The following is a 19,960-nucleotide window of genomic DNA, read 5'->3' as shown; positions in this document are numbered from 1 at the left end:
TTTATTATGAGAGTGAGAAATGTGAAGTGACCCTGTAAGAAATGGTTGTGGATTATGGCTATCCTTGTGTGAATTTGTAGTCTGATGAGCGTGTACCGTTTAGCAGTTTCGGTTTGCTATATATGTAAAACATTGGCTGTAACAAAGGGTGCGGTGGCATAAGTGTAAACGCATCAGAAACGCAGGTGAAATATGGCCAGTGTATGTAGCCCACTTACGGATTTGACGGCCATCCAACAAGCCTTGATTGACGACAGAATCAGCAAGCCCGTAAAATTAGAGCTCCCTAGGTCGCAACTTGTGTACCCTTCTGTCCTGCTCCGTTGTCTGTTATTTCGTGGAGATGCACTTTTAGTGTTTGTAAGGTTTATAAGGCATTTTGATAGGCTTATCTGCAGGTAGGAATCCTCTTCGCTGTTCTGCTAAGCTAGAACCGGAAAACCTGATAGTGGAGAATAGGAGCCGACGCAAATGTCCCAGCAGGCTTTGCATATGAGAAAATAACAACAGTGTGAGAGAAATGAGGAGAAATTATGAAATTGCGTAGTTGAAACAATATGATTTTAGCAGAATGGGCATGTAGGTGAAGGTTGACATGATCACAGACTATAGTGCGATGTAAATGAAGTGACCATGAGCGAGTTTAGTTTGCTTATATAACAGTCTGTATAAAGTATTAGTTGTTAAAGTAATAATAATAATAATAATAATTAATTACATTTATATAGCACTTTTCAAAATGCTCAAAGTGCTTAGAGGGTAGAGGGTTAAGTAACATGTGAAATCTATTGCACTGATGTGCTTTTCTCATGTTCAGTAGTATTAGTTATAATTAAAAGTGAGTCATGATTTTAAATGTAATGTTTTAATGGGGAGTTGCAGAACGTACATACGTAGTAATTGTTTGTATGTGGCTAGATAGAGAACAGGGCGAGGTAACATGAATGTAGAAACGTGGCGTTTGCTGATAAGAAGGTTTTGTACGGTAGTCAAGTGAAGAAATATAGTTAGTAGAAATGCAATATGCAATATTGCAGCCGGTTAATAATTGAACGTGCAGACGGTACATCATAATGCAGTGTATACATTACATTACATTACAGGCATTTGGCAGACGCTCTTATCCAGAGCGACGTACAACAAAGTGTATAACCATAACCAGGAACAAGTATGACGAAACCCCTAGAGAGAAGTACCGGTCCAAGTGCAGGGAACAACCGCATAGTTCAACTTGGACCCTGAAGGTTAAACTGATTAACACTAAACAACGAGAACGGCAACAACGCAGTCTATGGAAAAAATACAAGCAGTAGTTAAGACAGTTAATGCACCTAAGTCACCTACGAAACAGCTGCCTAGTTACAACCCTAAGCTTACAGTCATTTACAGGGGGGTAGGGAGGGATGGGGAGAGGTGCAGCCTGAAGAGGTGGGTCTTTTGAAATGGGTCAGTGTCTCAGCTGTTCTGACCTCCACAGGGAGGTCATTCCACCATCGTGGGGCCAGAACAGACAGGAGACATGTTCTGGAAGTGCAGGTGCGAAGAGGGGGAGGTGCTAGGCGTCCTGAGGTAGCAGAACGGAGGGATCTGGCTGGCATGTAGGGTTTGAATATCTTGTGGAGGTATGCTGGGGCTGATCCCTTGACTGCCTGGTATGCTAGGACCAATGTTTTAAATTTGATGCGAGCTATAACAGGCAGCCAGTGGAGGGTAGTGAGCAGGGGAGTGACGTGGGAGTGTCTGGGGAGGTTGAAGACCAGACGAGCCGCAGCATTCTGAATGAGTTGCAGGGGTCTGGTGGCAAATGCCGGTAGTCCAGCCAGAAGAGAGTTGCAGTAGTCCAGGCGGGATAGAACCATTGCTTGGACCAGGAGCTGGGTTGAGTAGGTGGTGAGAAAGGGGCGGATTCTGCAGATGTTATACAGGAAAAATCTGCATGCCCGGCTTACTGCTGCGATGTTCTTGGAGAGGGACAGCCTGTTGTCCATCACCACTCCGAGATTCTTGGCACAGGGTGATGATGTCATACGTTTGGTGAACGGCGGGTAGATATGGTGCAAAAGCAATAATTGAGAAGTAGTAGACAATTATTAGTGAGGGTAAAAGCAGGTTAAAGATACATGTTCCTAGCTGGGCTTGAACTTGAGACCCTATGATCCCAAGACTGTAACCTTGCCCACTAGGCCACAAGTGGACTAGCTGTGTAGATTAGAAATGTTTCAGAGTAAAAAGGTATGAGTATTTTGCGTGTGTATGCAAGTTTTTGATTGGGTCGTGTAGGTGAAGATTTGGCTGGTGTCAGTAAAATGTCCAATGGGGAGACATGTTGTTCGGGGGATAGGCGGCAGGAAAAATAAGAATGAGAAGAAGAAAAAGAAGAAAGAGAAGAAGAAGAAGAAGAGGAAGAAGAAGAAGGAGAAAACGCAAAATCCCCTTAGTTTGGGGCTTTATTGTGTGGACATGTGAAGTTGTTTATGAAATATGTCTGTTGAAATGGGGTCAGAATGTACAGAATTTAATGTTTTTAAGGGCTGAGTGTCTGTGGCTGTTCTGGTTATTTCTGTGGGGAACCCTGACAAGTGCCAAACTCTCGGTGCTGTATAGGTATGGGGCATGCCCCCGCCAAGGCATAACTTGGCGGGATGGCATACCTGCCATCCCAATAATATGATATTTGTTCCTTATGGAAGGTGGGGATACACCTCAGGTGCATTACTTACCTTAGTTGTATAGTAAGTTTGCATTAGGTTGCTTGTTGGATTATTGCTACATTTGAACATAACATCATAACATAACTTGAACATAAGAAAGTAGAGATAAGTAGCCAAATAGTGTAAAATAACATGATGCCATGGATTGGTTTTCTTCCTGTCCTCGCCAATTTTTTGAGTCACCAGCCACCACTGATGTATTCTTTCATTTATTGGCTGGACTGCAACAGCGGGGCCAGCCCTACAAATGCGAATGTCTGTGCCTGAGTGAGTGACTGAGTGAGTGATGAAGTTACACCATTGGTCGGCTGGATCACGTATGTTAGGTCTGCATGTATATGGAAGCACTGCATGACCTATCATATCATGATCAGTAAGATTCAAGGCATAATATATAAAATCATAATAATGTCACTTTAGTCAGTCTTAACCATACATGTATTCTTTCATTTATTTCACCACATCTACATATTCACATGAAATGTAGATTTCTTTATTTAACCAGGAAAAACCCCATTGAGATCGAAATCTCTTATGCAAGGGGGACCTGACATAAAACACAAAGTTATGAAGTTACACAAGACATTAGACAAACAACAAATCAGTTACAAACATCAAATGGAGAAAGAGATAGCAGTGCAACAGTAAACAAAAAGATTACTTACAAAATGGAAAGCACAGAAATGTGTCATGAGGCTTCATTCTTGCTTTAGACATCAGATAAGTGCATTGCCTACGCTGTGGTCATCACAGCTGCCTCTATTAATAGGTATTAGGCGAAAACTAGGAAACTTGTGATGGAAGATTTTGAAAATAAAAAAAAAACAAACAAAATAAAAAACCCATATCCTCTGTCACTCTGCACCCGTTTGCCGCTTGGTAGCTAGATGCGACAGTGCCCGACCACACGGCCTTTAATCGTTTCACCGCTGCCGTTTTTGAGATCTGCTGCTGGTGTATCTCACTGATAGTGTCACAATAAAAATAAATTAACACATTACCTGAGCAACCACTTCGGAAAGAGAGCCGTGAGAACGGTCCCTAACAGAGTTTGGGTCTGTAAAAACAGTGCTGAGTGCTAACAGTGTTTAACATCACTTTTGTGTCAATTGTTGTTGACTATAGTCACCTTGAACTACATATAAAAATATATGACATTACAGTGTTTATCTGTCTGTTTCTCTCTCTCTCACACACACACACACACAAGCGCATGCGTGCACACATACACACGCACACAAACACAAACACAAGCTGCACAAGAAGCTTTTTCTTCCAGCTCATACCAGTGCAAGCCCAGCTCATGCACTGCGGTGTGAAAAGAAGCAGTGAATTGGCATACGTATCCTTGAGGAGAGGACATGTTTGAATGCGTGGTCTCAGAATGACTATTAAGAGCAGAGCAATCAAGATGGCTCCTGAAAATAATTGGGGCAGCAGAGTAGTACAATGGATGCGAAGTTGGTCTTGTAACGTAAAGGTCCTTGGTTCGATTCCCCAGTAGGACACTGTTACGTCCCAAAAGCCAATCGAAGTTCCAATAACCATGGACTAAAACATAACAACAAGGAGTCAAAATCTATATACAAAAAATAATAAATAATACATATAATAAAATAATAAAAATTAATAAAAAATAAATATTTATTACAAACAATGAGACAACAAAACAAAACACATTACCATATGTAGGCTGAACAGGATGGTTCAAGCAGAAAACAGACCAGAGCTAGACTACTCTAATTTAAAAGAAACCACAGGTGACTTTCTGGCCTAACCATCTAAAAATGTCTTAAACAAGAAAACTGCGTGACCACCTGCAACCTATAACAGAAAAGTACCAACACAGAAAACTAAACAATAGTGGCAAATTGTAACACACAAAAGAAAGGGAGTAAAAAGCCTGCTTTGAGGATGTGCTCATGTGTTCTATGTAAAAATAATGAAGGCAATGCAAAAATAAAATAAAACAAAGGTAAAGGGTAACGGGTAAGGAACTGGTCTTCCAACCTAAAGTTCACAGGTTTGATTCTTGGGTAGGACACTGCCGTCATACCCTTGAGCAAAGTACTTAACCTGCGTTGCTTCAGTGTATATCCAGCTGTATAATTGGATGTAAATGCTACTGTATACAGAAAAGCTGTGTAAGTTGCTCTGGATAAGAGCATCTGCAAAATGCCTGTAATATTATATGTAATGCATTCATATCATCTGGAGCAGAGTTGTGCTGGTTTTCCTGTTATTGCCTTTGATATTTTGTCATTGTAGCATCTTTCTATTTGGAAGCACACATATCACCTTGCCTGTGAGGTACAAGACGGTTTTACTGGTATCTGTTTAAGATGAGTATCTACTCTCGCTATATATATATATATATTGTAAGGCCATGAGGGGAGCTGTAGTGGAAGGCCGGTATTTCCATTCCGGTGGCTCCACCCCCTTCCAATTGCCAGCTCCGCCCCCAGCTGGGCCACAAAATGCTTACAATTTCAGTTTACAATAATGAACAAAAACATCAGAGCAAATAAATCCATTTCTAAAGGTAAAAGGAAAAAAATGAACTAAGAATAAAAAGGCATTAAAAGTGAGTTCATAAAAAAATTATTTTTACATTTTAAAAAAGGACAGTGACAGAATTGTTCTAATATTCAAAATAGTATATTTCCAGAGCCTGAGAGCTGCAATCAAAGAGACCCCCCCCCCCCCACCCCACACTCCCCTACTGTCTGCAAACGAATCACTGGAGCAATAAACAATTATCTTTCTACCTTCCTAAGAGGGCAGCTGTTTTGGTAGGGAGAATATGCCTGCAATGTTCGGCTATATATCACACCAATTTTAAATGAATTTCTGCATTTTCTAAGGGGCCCCAAGAGACAATAACTACATGCAGGCACTGCATTTGTTTCAGCTGTGTCACTGCTGTGCCTGTTGCATTTCCTCTTTGCAAAGGGTTGTGGAAACTGAGGTGAACAAAAACGTCCTCGTGGTTTCTAGTGGGGCATTTACACAGTATTAGTAATCAGTATGAAGCCGGACACCATGTTCTTTCTGCTTTGTAAGTAGAAGAATTTTAATAAACAATTTCAAGCAATAATTATCTGGTAACATATGAATTATGATTACAATGCGTAATACGTATAGTATGTGAGACATTACAAAAACAGTTATGTTGTGGAAAATCTGAATAAATGTATAATTCCTGTTATGGGCAGAAGTCTTGCTGAGTATTATTGTGACTGCTAATCTGTAAGTTTGACTGCACAATACTTTGAAAGTGGCATAGTTCTTCACAATTAACTTTATGAAAACATGCAACACATACTTTCAAACGTGTGACTGTCTCTTGTGTCTGAACAATCACACTTCATTCATCGCTGAACTGGTGTGAGCTTATAAAGTTAGCATACCGCATGAAAGATAGAGTGAGTGAAAATAACATACTATCAAGAACATTTAGCTACCGAAAAATTGGACAACATTATACAGCATTGCAAAAAAAAAAAGGATTGGTGTTTTTAATGTGAAAATACACTCTCAGAAAAAAGGGTTCAAAAAGGGTCTTCTGCGTCTCCATGGAGGGACCCCGACTAGTTCAAGAGTTCTTTGTCAGGCAAAATGTTTCAATCTAGGAGCTTTCACATTTTTCACACCAACCATAGAGGGTTCCATAAGCCAAAGGACCGTTTTTTACTGAGAGTGTAATAAAACCATTGTATACTAACATTCATTCACACTGGATCAGACATCTACTTTTCTTTCTTCCTGTTTCAGATGCCACAGCATTGGTGGTTTTTGGTGTACACAAAGGTATAGATATTAAGTTCCTCAGATCTATGTTTTGACAGGGACATAATAACCATGCATTTGATTTGTGGAACATGCAAAGCATTTATAAACCAGAATTCATAAAGATCATGACAACTCTCCAAAACTCATTCTTTCTGACAGACTCAAAGTTGTTTAGGATACATATAGGGAAAATTTACATTTTGGAAATGTAATGTAGTTCATTTAAATTTAAATTTAAAAGCTGAATGCATATTTTTCATTGGTACAACGTATCAAACCAAACCTTGCATTGTAAAACAGTTTGATTCTGTTTTTTATAACTGTTTCAGCTGCACAGTCAGGTCCTGCTGTTCATCTGACTGCTAATCCTCCATGGCCAGATGTGTTCCGAGGAGAGACAATTACTCTCAGCTGTCAGGTTATTGAATCTGAGGGATGGACATTTGTGTGGACCAGACACGGTCAGGGGCCTCTAGCACAACTTCCAGCCTCCAGTAGTAACGGCTCTGTGTCTGTGTTGGTCCTAAGTGATGTGAGAGAGAGACAGAGTGGAATGTATCAGTGTGAAGCTGTAAAAGGAAATGAGCGAGCTTTCAGTAACATCCATACAATAACAGTCTCTGGTGAGTAGTGTGGTGGAAAATTACTCCCCTCAAATAGTGGTTCTGTGTTTTTAGATATTTGCTTCAAAAAATGACATGAAATAAAACGTTAAAATAACATCTCTTCAATGTTCTTATCTCCATTTCAGCTGATCGTCCTCAGGCTGTCATAGTCACAGATCCCCCAGCCTCAGTGATGTTCACAGGAGAAACTGTTAGCTTAGCTTGTGAAATCAGGAAAGGGTCTGGCTGGAGATATTCATGGAGCAGAAACACCCAGGGAAGATTAGAGAGCCTCTATGCTCGCAATACTGAAAGCCAACAAAAGCACATCCTGCACTCTGTAAGGGAGTCAGACAGTGGAGAGTACCTGTGTCAGGGTGAACGAGGACAAAGCCCTGTGATCCAGTCTTCCCCTGGATCACTTGTGTTAAATGTGTCTGGTGAGTTTGGGAGGTTTTCTTCAGTTTTTACCCATATGATCTTCTATGTGATGAAGACTGTCAATGTTTATGAATGCTAAGAAATGAGACTGAGCACATATTTTACCTTTATCAGGGGAAAAGCCAAGGCCTGTTATTACCCAGAATCCCCCCAGTGGAGAGCTGTACACAGGAGAGAGAGTCACCCTGAGCTGTGGGTTTGGGGGAGATCCTGCTGGCTGGGAGTATCTCTGGTACAAAGACGTACTGAGACACACTGTGCCCAACACTGACAGCAGCAGGACTGATGGGTCTAGTTTCACCATCAGCTCTGCTGCTCTGGCCCACAGTGGAGAGTACCGCTGTAGAGCTGCAAGAGGAAGAAAACCTTTTTACTCAGACCACAGTGATCCTCTGACTTTAGAAATATCTGGTGAGAATTATTACAATAGTTTTTTACACTAGTCGAATATGGCTTTGATTTATTTATTAATAATTTACTAAAATTATGAGGAGTGTTTCATGATACTTTCAGTTTATAATTAAAAATTGTGATTTACAGTATTACCTCAAACACATCTAACCGTGCAGTCTGGATGGACAGAGGTCTTCCCCACTGAAACAGTGACTCTGAGGTGTGTAATTCAGGGCAGCTCTGCAGAGTGGATGTATAAATGGTACAGAGATGGACTGGAGCTTCCTGTAGTCAAGGCTGACTCCAGCAGTGTAAATGAAGACACATACACAATCCTCTCTGCTGATCAGTCACATGCTGGACTGTACACCTGCAGAGGAGAACTTACAAGGGCAGCATCTGTACACTCTCTGATTGGCAGCTCTGCTACATTGACTGTACGAGGTAAATATGATTTATTTTGCATGTCCCCAGTAAACTGATACATTTCAACTGCAAACTCTTTGCCACTATGTACAATTTTGTGTGCCAGGCTTGCACTGCCTTACATTAACCGAGTAAATACTGTACCCTTGACTGAGATTTTGAAAAAAACCATTTGGCAGTTATTGGTGCCATAATTGAGTTAAGAGGAGTGAGAGAGAGCTGCCAATCAGCTGCCTCTCATGAGCAATGGGAACATAATGAATGAGTATATATATGAAATGAATGTACTTAAGACACTGAAATATGCAGATTAATTCATGATGTCATATAACTACTTTCTCTGATATATCTGAAGCCCAGTCGTTATTTTTTATGAGAACGTGCTGGACCCACAGAATCACAGCCTTACTCCTCACTGCAGGGCTGTGTGGTGCCAGTTGATAGGATGAATAAATTGCTGCTTATTACCGTTTTTACCCGGTAACACAATTTAGAGCACGATTGTGTTGTCAGGCCTGTTGAGTTATTAGGCCTGAAACAAAATGGGTGAGTAATTTTATAAAAATAATTAAAACAACCTAATACAGTATTAGGCATACAATTCCTAGATAATTGTTCCGTTCATGAGTTCACTCGCAAGCTCCTATTGGTTATAAAGCCTGCCCAATTTCTCACTTTGATGTCAAACAGCAACATGGTTCTGATATATTATAACTGGAGTACAGCACACTACATACACCTATTAAGAAGATTTGATTTTCTGATTTATCAATGGAGTGCTGGGTAACAGCGAGAATCTGCTCACCCAGCAACCTTCCAGGACCTGGGTAGAGGGACTACTTTAGAGCTGGACAGAAGAGTGGGGAATTACTGCAACACCAGCCACCAGCCAAATGCCGGTGCGGTTCATCTGTGGCTGGTAAGTGGGTCCACTCTACCAGCCACTTTGGCAGGGAACCAACCCATCACTCGGAGGTCCTGCCCTATTCTAAACTGGTATGAAGGGGAAACTAGCTGGGGGATTTTGCGGTGGGTCAGCCACTGAGGACGGCGGACGAAGAAGTTAGTTTCCTGCCCCGGTGGACGTTTCGCATTTAGGTCTCATTTCCACAATTTAGCACAAAGGGACGAGCAGTATTTCAATTACAGATTTCAAATACTTTTGAACATTATGCAATTTGTATTATTTATGTGACGGGAAAATCTGTCGTTTGTATACCGTGCTTCAAAAACGTTCTGAGTTTTTACAAATGCAGCCAATGAAGCTGGTCTGGGGTAAAATGAAGGGTATGCTCTTGTTTTGAATCTTTGAATCAGGGCTTTCAACAGTTTCCAATGCAGGGACCCCCCCTCCAGGGGACCCCCAACATAAAGAGTTAAAAGGGTTACATTTAAAGAGGTTTGATAGAGATCACAGACCAGGGGGAGATTGCAAGCACAGACTGGGGGGTTGTGCACTGAGACAGAGGGAGGAGAATGAGACCGTGGACCGATGGTAAATCCAGGCTTTACATCGCAAACTTCCAAATGTCCCTACACAAACTTCCACATTTAAAACACATCCTTCATTTCACATAAAAATGCTACAGCACACTGTAACTGAAATAATGCACCATTAAATTTGGAAAGTGAATCCAGCAGTTTATAATTCTGGTTCCTGGTGCACCCTAGTGGTAAAAATGAGCAGCTACACAGATACGCTCTGTTCAACTGTACAGCAGGCATTCTCTGTAAATTATTTTAAGAATATTATTAAAATATTGGTTGGTGGTGACCAAATAAAGAATACACCAGACAAGTCAAAATTCAATTTCCAAAATGATCTGGCACGGAATTTCAGCCGGAAACCTTGTTCAAGGAGAAACCGAGGTACAGAAACAAAACAAAACCTTTTTCTTTAATAAAACTTATTAACATTGCAGAAGAATTCAAGGCAACGATACAAAAACTTACAAAACACACGGTCCCCAAACGTTACTGGTCATGGTTCAAACAATAACACGGGTGTGCTAGATCAGGTGTTCTCCTGTGTATGGAGATTTTTACATTCATTTTGGCCATTTTCTGTGTCTTAACTCTATTTTCCACACGCGGTTTAGTTTCAGTGGCCAGGTGGCCAGATTTTCAGTAACTGCCACCCCACTAAGGTCATGTGACAGGCTACAATCCAATCAGAGAGAAATGTATCAAATGACGTGTCCAATTAAAAAGTTAGAACAAAAACAGGCAGACACGGGACCAAGTCTGAGACCCACTGTGTGAAAATAAAGGGTTCACTATTAATGAGAAACAATGCACATGGTGTGGGTCAGCACAGATGCTAACGGCAAATGGTAAGAACATATTTCTCAAGTAAAGAATAATCTTCATAAAAAACATTTGGCAACATGAATATGAAGCTTCATAGGCAAAAAAAAAAAAACTCTAATGTGTTGAGGAAAACTTTTCTGGTCATGGGTGCCGAACGAGCGTTTCCATAATATAGTAAACTTACGAACTGAACGGTCGACTGAACAGTATGTGAACCTGGAAGAAGCATAACCAGTTGCATTTTTCCAGCTCCTCATTTACACAAAAAAAAGTTAGCTTTAAACTAAAATGAGTCGCTTCCCATTTCCAAAAAAATGTGGAGACGAGGGGCGTTTCTTAACAGGCTGACGGAGTTCGATTAGGAAATGACAAAATCAGAAACTTCAGCTGGGTGGTCAAAGGGTGCCTGTGCAGATCACTGCTCTCCTTTCAATGTCTTTTATGACAAGAACATCCCCAGCTTGCTTTCAACTTTCGAACGTTTTCCCCAATGTACCCTTCTAGCACTTTTTAGCCAATCACTTTGTTCCTCTATAAGACTCTCACACAGCCAAATGAGTGGGAAAGCCCCCATCCCCAAACCATTTGCACCTCTGAGGTACTACTCTCCTGCCTATACCTCAACACCTCATAGCTGCTCAGTAAGGGTCAATCAGTTTTGGGGTATCGTGGTGATCTGCTCTCAATTGCTTTTTTAGCCAGACTACATATTTGATCAGCCATTGTTGATCATGAGATTGAGATCTGGTCACGAGATATAGTGCAGCTCCAGACTACACAGGTATCCTTGGTGACAAAGTGTGACACAGGAGCGAACCACTACTGGTGTATACGACAGTTCTGAAAATGAACCCAGAGTGACTTATTGGATTTACCATCAGGATGCAGGCACGCCCTCCAGGAATGGAGCAGAACACACCTGATACAGGTCTTCTGGACCCAACGTGTGCATAAATACACACTCGGCACTTCAGTGCGTCAGAACCCTTCAAACAAGCAAGAGTTCCCTTCATTCAGTACCTTGCCAGTTTCGATACTCTTAACAGAAAGACTTTTAATTAAAGTCATAGTCTTACATGCCAGGCCATCTCATAATTAAGACACCCGCTGCCCGCACTGACAGTCTGTAATGGAAACTGAAGAGCACTTCTAAAAGCACGCCCTTGCTGGCTCTTTCGGTGGGAATCGAGCGAGGGCCCTCTCCATGACCTCGTAGAAGTCATCAGGACCCCGCTGGTGGTGGTTTTTTGGCACAAGTGGGAACCCGGCTAGGAGGTCACTGAGGCACACGTCAGTACTGGAGCTGGCGTCAGTGAGCTGCTGAGGGATTGTGGGATAGCAGACCACATCAGAGCTGGAGCTGGGCTTAAAGGGGCACAGACGGATTGTGGGAGAGCAGTCGGTGCCTGTATCACCTTTAGCTTTTTTGGCGATGGTATCGGTGGTCGAGTCGGGCTCCTCGACAGATGACTGACTCCTCTTTAAGGGGCAGAGGCGGAGAGATTTTTCCGGAACAGGCGCGCTCAGGTTCCTTGGCTTTAGCGAAACGGCGATGACCCGCCTTAGCTCTGCCGTGACGTCGGGGTAGAGGCGTTCCCCCGCCCTCTCTGCCCCCGCCGCGGTCGTCCCGGGACCTTCACCACTCCAAGCCCCGCCCGGGGACCTCCCGCAGTCAGAGAAGGGCAGCCGGACCCTCGGCGCCGGTTCTGAAGAGTCGTCGTCTGGCTCCTCCACGCCGTAGCGACCGTCCGTTTCCCCGGGCGAGGCGGGCTCCGGAGGCTCCGCCTCCTGCAGCTCCAGGCTCCGGAACCCCGTCCGCCGCCCCGTCCTGGGGGGCCGGTCTTCCCGGCTCGGTGACTCGAACACCACCCCACGGGGGGTGGAGCACCGGGTCTGGAACCAGGCCGGGCAGGCCGGAGGGGTGGATCCGGACCTGGGCTCCAGCTCCCTGTGGCGCGGCACGGCCATGTAGCGCTGGACCGACTCGGGCACCAGCACGGGCCGCCGCTTCTTCCGGGGGCTGAGGAGGGCCGAGAAGCAGGGGGCGTGGGCCCCCACGATGGGGACGAGGGAGGCGGGGCGCAGGGCGGAGACAAAGTCCTCCAGCTCCTGGTAGGAGGAGTGGTCGGAGTAGGGCACCACGTGCAGGTCGGGGTGGAAGGACTGCGGGGGGCGGCTGGTGGGCAGGATGGCCAGGGTCGGGCGCCTGCGGTTCCAGGCCGCCAGGTTTGTGGCGCGCACCTCGGACCTGTCCACGGCCCGGATGCGACCGGCCCCGGGCTCCGTGGTGAAGACGTCAGGCAGCTCCAGCGCCATCAAAGTCTCCATCCGCTCAGGGCTCACCTCCACCCACGTCCGGAACTCCAGGGCCAGCTCCACCAGCAGAGACTCCTTACCCAGCCTGTACAGGCCTGGAAAGAGCCGCTAAGTAACTATGAGACTCGGGGTATGACATTAACATTTTCTACTCAAGCAGCCTCTTAGGCAGGTAACCAACCAGGCTGTGTTGTATTGTTGAAGTTAATGCAGTGGAAGAAATGTTGAAAATGGCTGGTGATTTTTAGAATTCACATCCCTAATTTCATGCACTGATGAGACTAATTTACTGACACCAGCCTTCACTATTTCACAAAATAAAACATTTGATGTAGAAAGGTACTAATAATCATAATAAAATGTTTGACTACAAGGCTAAGAGTAAATATTACAATAATTTCTTTATTTTCTCTCATTTTAATTACGATTAAATCAGCTACAAGATGCCCTTAATGGATAACACTGGTCATTTTCTTTGTTTCAGTATTGTCAACACATCCTATGAAAAGAACCAATAATGTGTACTTTTTACTGAAACAACTTAGTACATACACAGCCATTGATTTTTCAGCGGAGAAGCAGTTTGGGGCGACACCAAAACACTGAAAAGAGTCTAATTGAAGTAAATTTCTGAAGTAAACTTAGTAAAAACTACACAGGCCATGTTTTCCACAATAGGTTGCATTTCCTAAAACTGAAAATGTCTTTCTGAGCTGTGTGTAATGACATCGGTGCACTACTGAAATTAATGGCTTTTAATTCCTGGCTGAACACTAAATGGGGTAGGAGCACGTCAAAAAGTACGGAGAGTTCGGACAGAAACATTTTCCATTCTAGTATTTTCATAGGACATGTTGATGACTCTGAAAAAAATGAAAATTACTGGTGTTATCCTTTAACCACGCTGACCTACCATGCGTAGGGCATAATCACAATACGAACAGCACCAAACAAAAGACGGCTATTCGGTGAAGCTACGAGGAACAGAACTGTATTGTCGTCGGCGTTGTGTGGCGACGCGGGGGGGGGGGGTCTCACCGATGACCACCTCGTGCCCAGGGTGAGCGCGGATGAGCTCTATGATCTGCTGGGTGGCTCTCTGGCGGGACGGGAGGGCGCGGGCGGGGTCGCAGTTGGTGTTGTCCAGGTAGAGCACGTCCACGTGCGTCCCCGCCTGGAGACACGGCTCCCTCAGCATCGCCGGGGTGTAGCGGAAGTCCCCTGCGGAGATACGGCACAGGCCCAAAGGCATCAGCCCGCCCGCGCTTTCTAAAACATTTAATTTAAACTGTAGGGAGAGAAGAGTTCAGTTGGGTTGAGCCTGTAAATGGTACTGGGGCATTCCTGCTGATTCCTATTTGTTTTTATACACATCCCAATTAGACACTGCATCAGCGGTACCCAACCCTGTTCCTGGAGCTTTACCATCCCGCAGGTCTTCACTCCAACCTTAAAGCACACCTCACTCAACAGCTAGAGATCTTTGTTGAGCTGCTAATCAGAAGAATCAAGTGTGCTAATTTAGGGTTAGAATGAAAACCTACAGGATGGGAACAGGGTTGGTTACCACTGTACTACGTTGTATAATTGTGATGTGCCATTTGAGTACCCCAGGAGGATAACAATTAAAAAATACGTTAAAATCCCTCCAAGGCCATGACGGAATCAGCACGCTTGCCTACTATACAACACGTATGCAACTTGCATACTCAGTAGCAGGCAAGTGCACCCATTCAGACATGGCCCAGGCTTTGAAAGAGAAAATGGTGGGTCTCGTTGCAACACGATATTGGTTTGTCCCATTCAGGTGCATCAAATGAGACTGTTCCCCACGCTTACCCGTATAGAGAATGGTGCCGAAGTAACCTTCGAAGAGGAACATGACCGACCCGGGACAGTGGTTGGCGTCGATCAGGGACACCGTCATCGTCTCTTTGCCGATGTCATCCAGCGGAAGCATGTGGGCACCGCCTACCTCCAAAGGGTGGATCCATTTCTGCTTCACCTTCAGAGCGGGACGACAGAACAGAAGCACCGGTCGGAGAAAGCCGGCCATTCCTACAATGCATCACACACTTGGAGCCAAATCCAGCAGACCTGCAACCGCATTGTTCTCTTAATGATGAAATTGTAAAGTTGCTTTTAAATTACCGATAAACATTTCAATTAATTCCTCTTAAATGATGCATGATTTTTCGAATACATTTTTTTATGTAAGCCCAAACACAACAGGGTAAAACACTGGGTTAACATTAATTGGTACACATTCCAATGCATTCTTAGCGAGGTGCATTGTAACGCCTCAATATGTCCCAAATGATGCCCATGTATGTTACAAAAATGTAAATTAGCATCTACCTGCAGTTTTAGTTGAAGAAGCTTAGCTGTGGTGGGAGAGCAGTATATTGGTCGGCTCCAAGTGGAGGTCAGGCCCACGGTATGGTCACTGTGCATATGCGACAGGAAGAACAGGCGGACGTGGCTGCATTTACGCACCTGCCAGAAGTCTACTGCTAGGGGTGTGAAAGGTATAAGTTTCCCGTTCATCGTTGTGGCACAGGCCTCAGCTAACTTACTTCCAAAGTGATACTTAGCTTTAGCAACATAAAAAAGAAATAAATAACTTTAGCACTGCCTGCAAACCAGACACCGGCCGCTATAGGTAGCTACCGACGCGTGTTTTGTGTGTGTACCAGGAATACGCTACTTGGTCATTGCAAGTTTCTAAGTATAGTGAAACAGTAGCAAACTAACACAACTGGTTAGCGACATTCATAGTTCAGTGTAGCGGCTGCTAAGCTGAATGACTTTCTACCGCCAATTTAGTTCACCAATTTACGACACGACAAACACAGCGACACATTCGCTTTTGAAAACGTTAGAAATTCCGCGGACGTATTCGTTAACTATGTGGTTAAAGTCGTTTGGGCTAGCATGCTGGTTAACTTGCGTTGGCTACTTCAAAACGCTAAATCTAAACATTAAACAGTGGCATAAGTGCATCGCATGGCTTGTTCAAACAAAATCGCTCATTAACTAACGTCAGCTGACAATACGTTTTCTGAATAACGATACATCGCTAGCTGACACTGACCATCCTTTAATTAGCTAAACTAATTAAACCTATCTAACGTCAGCTTTGCAACAATAAATTCGAAAGCTAAGTAAAACTAGCAACATCGTGTCGTGGATAAAAAAAGGAAATAAAAAAGGCAACCAAAAACGAATTCCAATTTGAAGTCAACGTTGATCGTTATATAATGTCTTCTTATCTATTCAATTATCTGAATTATTCAAAATTTCACTTAACGAAAACCTATTCCCATGTACTCTACCGCCATTTTTTCCTTTCCCTGTTCTTCTTCTTCTTCGGTGTTGTTTACCGGTCTCGTATCCTTGAAAGTTGCATTACTGCCATCTTTCGGAGTAAGTTAACTCCTACAGTTTATTGACTGTCACACTTTCATTAACAGTCCCGTTCACCGAAGGTAGTTAACAAAACATCTCCTCCCCTGCCCACTAGCACCACACTCCAGTACATTCCTCAATCCTGCTCCTGTTATCCCCAATCTTCCCATCTCCTCCATCATATCCTTCCTTTCCGACCTATATTTATTGCAGTTAATGATAACGTGTTACCGTTTCTGGTACCTGACAGATTTCACAAAGACTGGTTGGATGTTTACCTATAACATGAAGTGTGCTGCATAAATTACTGTGTCCTATTTTTAATCTTGATATTACAACCTCCTCTCTTCTGTTTCCTCCCCTCTTTCTTACACTGCCTACTCTATTTTGTATCAGATGTAAATGTCTCCCCCTTCTCTCCTGATCCCAGTGCTGCTGCCATTCTTTATTGATATTTCCCCACACAATGCCCTTTCCCTCTGATTTTGATAACTTGATATTGATTTCAACACTTCCCTTTTTGACTACTTCTTTTGCCAACGTATCTGCTCTCTCGTTTCCCGGGATATCTGAATGTGCTGGGACCCACATGAATGTAACATTTTCCCCTTGCCTAACCACTCTTGAATTGGCAAACAAGATTTCATACAGCAGATCCTGGTGATTTCTGGCTGTACCTGTCTTAATACTTGCAATGGCCGACACAGAATCACTACATATTACTATTTTGTTAACCCTACCCCGTTCAGCCCATTCTAATGCCATCAATATGGCAAACAATTCAACAACATACACACTTCGATCAATCCGATGTTCTCTTGCTAATTCCCACTTGGTAACTAGGCACAGCAACTGCAGCCCCTGTCGCATCTGTCTGCGGATCCTTTGATCCATCTGTAAAAATCTGAACACTGCCTTTATACTTACAGTCCCTATAGTTATAATATGCACTAAGTCAGCATTCTTATTACTATGCTTAATCTTAAGTAATTCCAGATCTTCCCCCACACTTTCTAACTCCCAGACAGGTATAACAGACCACACCACAGTTTCGCCAAACTCTTTATCATATACTCCCATATCTCTTGCCACTTGATCTCCTGCCCATCCAAAATTTGTTTTTTCCATCCTCTCCTTCTCCCAGCTTGTCTGCAGTGCCCTTTTTGTTGGATGACTATCTCCATGCCCCCTTAGATTAACCCAGTAGTTAGCCACCAGCTGTTTCCGACGCAACCACAGTGGCATTTCACCTGCTTCCACTTGGAGTGCACACACTGGGGAAGTTTTAACTGCTCCTAAACACACTCGTAAAGCCCGAGCTTGTATAACGTCTAGGTCCGCCAGCACAGATTTTGCTGCTGATCCATATATGATACTTCCATAGTCTAATCTTGATCTAATTAAGGCTACATAAATATATTTCAGAGATGCTATATCAGCTCCCCACTCCAATCCTGCAAGACACCTCATGACATTTATCACTTTTTTACATTTACTAACAACATATCTAATATGCTCCCTCCATGTTAACCTCATATCAAAATATACTCCCAAAAAACTCACAACTTTCTCTAAATTATTTCCATACAATTTCAAATTGCATTCCCTGAGTTTCTTTCTTGTAAAAAGCATAGATTTTGTTTTTTCAACTGAAAATTTAACTCCCCACTTTGTTCCCCACTTTTCAACTTGATTAATTGCATCTTGCCCTTTCTTCACTATGTGTTCAACATTTCTCCCTCTTTTCCACAAAGCCCCGTCATCTGCAAACAACGACTTCCCCATATCCATAGGGATATTCATAAATATGTCGTTTATCATGATGGAAAATAAAGTTGGACTTACTACACTTCCCTGAGGTGTCCCGTTTTCCACAACATATTTGGTTGATAACTCTGACCCTATCTTCACCTGAATAGTCCTTCCATCTAAAAAGTCCATAACCCAATTAAACATTTTCCCTCCGACTCCCATTACGTGCAGTTTGATTAGAAGTCCCTCTCTCCATGGCATATCATACGCTTTCTCAACATCAAAAAACACTGCAGCCACTGTCCATATTTTTTTTATTTATTTACTTGCGCTTTCCTTATTTCATTCTCCAGACACAACATTGGATCCATAGTATTCCTTCCTCTCCTGAATCCACTTTGATACGACGCCACCATACCTCCTTTTTCCAAAAAATACATCAACCTCTCATTTATCATACGTTCCATTAACTTACAAATGTGAGATGTCAAGGCAATTGGTCTATTGTTTCCAGGCCTGCTGGCATCTTTTCCAGGTTTCCTTATTGGAATAATTATCGCCTCCTTCCAGCTCCTTGGCATTCTCCCCTCTTCCCACACTTTATTATACAGTGACAACAATTTCCCCAGACTTCCTACACTCAGATGTTTTAACATGCTATAACATATCTCATCTTTACCCGGTGCTGTCTTTCCTGTTTTATCTAGTGCCCTTTTTAATTCTTCCATGCTCAAAGGTACATTTTGTCCATCATCATTACTATCCTTTCTGCATAAAGCCTCCATATTTTCAGACTTTGTTTTCTCTTTGCCTCTTCTTCCTTCTACTGATAAATTATTGGAGCTATGTACCCTAACAAACGTATTTGCCAATAACTCTGCCTTTTCTTTATTTGTTACTGCAGTCTCATTTCCATCGGTCAGAGCCGGATAACTCCACTCCCTCCTGTCCCCTCCCATCTTTTTATCATCCCCATACTTCTCCCACCTGAGTTGTGTTCCAATTGTACACAGTACTTTCTCCAATGTGTCCTTTTGTCTGTCTTATTATCCTCCTTACTACTGCCTGGGCCTGCTTGTACTGAATCATATGTTGAAAATTATGAGTTCTTTTGACTAGTTAACGCCCTATTTCTATTCTCGCTGCTTCCTTACACTTATCATCCACCATGGTACACTTTCTTCTCATACTACCTTTACTTTTAGAAATGGATTCGAATGCAGCTGTCATTATGCCTTGTTTTATTTGCTGTCAAGTGACTCTATGTCCATTCTATCATTAACCTGACTTAATATCTATCACTTCCTTCCAGAAATTTCTCCAATCAGCTTTCCCAGGATCCATTTCCCACCTGTGTTTCTATGGTCAATGAGACAGCAATATTTATCTTACACCAGACTGCGTAATGATCACTCCCTATAGTACCTTCTTGATACACTGTCCAATCACACACTGCTGCTATGTTGTTTGACACAAGTGTAAGATCAAGCACAGCCTCTCTCCCTGAATTAACATCTATTCTTGTACTACTGCCATCATTTAAACATACTAAGTTCTTTTCATCTAACAACTCTTCTATCACCTGACCATTAGCATCTGTTCTGTCACTCCCTCATAATATGTTATGTCCATTAAAATCACCACACCAAACCGTGCTACTACCATTTTGCCCTTCTATCTCCTCAAGCTTGCTTAACTCTAGCCTTTTGCATGGATTATAGTAATTCACAATCACTAACTCTTTCCTTTCTGCCCACACTTTTACTACCACATACTCTTGCTCATTACCTATACCTATTACTCTGT

At 43.0% G+C, this 19,960-nt stretch overlaps 2 protein-coding genes across 2 annotated transcripts; one reads left to right on the top strand and one right to left on the bottom strand.

Moving 5' to 3' along the window:
• The first annotated feature begins 5,624 nt into the window (after positions 1-5,624).
• Positions 5,625-8,356, top strand: LOC135235091 (Fc receptor-like protein 5). The gene is made up of 6 exons (XM_064300286.1): positions 5,625-5,769; positions 6,486-6,521; positions 6,833-7,126; positions 7,255-7,548; positions 7,664-7,960; positions 8,319-8,356. The coding sequence occupies exons 1-6, from the start codon at positions 5,739-5,741 to the stop codon at positions 8,354-8,356; spliced, it is 990 nt and encodes a 329-aa protein (XP_064156356.1). The 5' UTR covers positions 5,625-5,738.
• A 1,882-nt stretch (positions 8,357-10,238) lies between these two features.
• dclre1b (DNA cross-link repair 1B) lies at positions 10,239-16,373 on the bottom strand. The gene is made up of 4 exons (XM_064300071.1): positions 15,353-16,373; positions 14,834-14,999; positions 14,033-14,215; positions 10,239-13,089 (listed from the first exon to the last, which is right to left on the bottom strand). Exons 1-4 carry the CDS (start codon positions 15,539-15,541, stop codon positions 11,828-11,830), a joined length of 1,800 nt encoding a protein of 599 aa, XP_064156141.1. The 5' UTR covers positions 15,542-16,373; the 3' UTR covers positions 10,239-11,827.
• Between the last annotated feature and the right edge of the window lie 3,587 nt (positions 16,374-19,960).

The sequence above is a fragment of the Anguilla rostrata genome, chromosome 11 (genome assembly GCF_018555375.3).
Source record: "Anguilla rostrata isolate EN2019 chromosome 11, ASM1855537v3, whole genome shotgun sequence".
Lineage (NCBI taxonomy): Eukaryota > Metazoa > Chordata > Actinopteri > Anguilliformes > Anguillidae > Anguilla > Anguilla rostrata.
Note: the sequence above shows the minus strand (reverse complement) of the source record. Positions and strands in the feature narration are given on the sequence as shown.

Bases quoted from the DNA above. Each gene is read 5' to 3' on its own strand.
- dclre1b (XM_064300071.1), bottom strand. From the start codon at position 15,541: ATGAACGGGAAACTTATACCTTTCACACCCCTAGCAGTAGACTTCTGG. The intron at 14,216-14,833 runs GTAAGCGTGGGG...GTATCTCCGCAG, and splicing joins CGGCACCATTCTCTATACGG to GGGACTTCCGCTACACCCCG. The intron at 13,090-14,032 runs GTGAGACCCCCC...GGCTCTTTCCAG, and splicing joins TGGGCACGAGGTGGTCATCG to GCCTGTACAGGCTGGGTAAG.
- LOC135235091 (XM_064300286.1), top strand. From the start codon at position 5,739: ATGAAGCCGGACACCATGTTCTTTCTGCTTT. The intron at 5,770-6,485 runs GTAAGTAGAAGA...TTCCTGTTTCAG, and splicing joins CACCATGTTCTTTCTGCTTT to ATGCCACAGCATTGGTGGTT. The intron at 7,961-8,318 runs GTGAGAATTATT...GTACACCTGCAG, and splicing joins TCTGACTTTAGAAATATCTG to AGGAGAACTTACAAGGGCAG.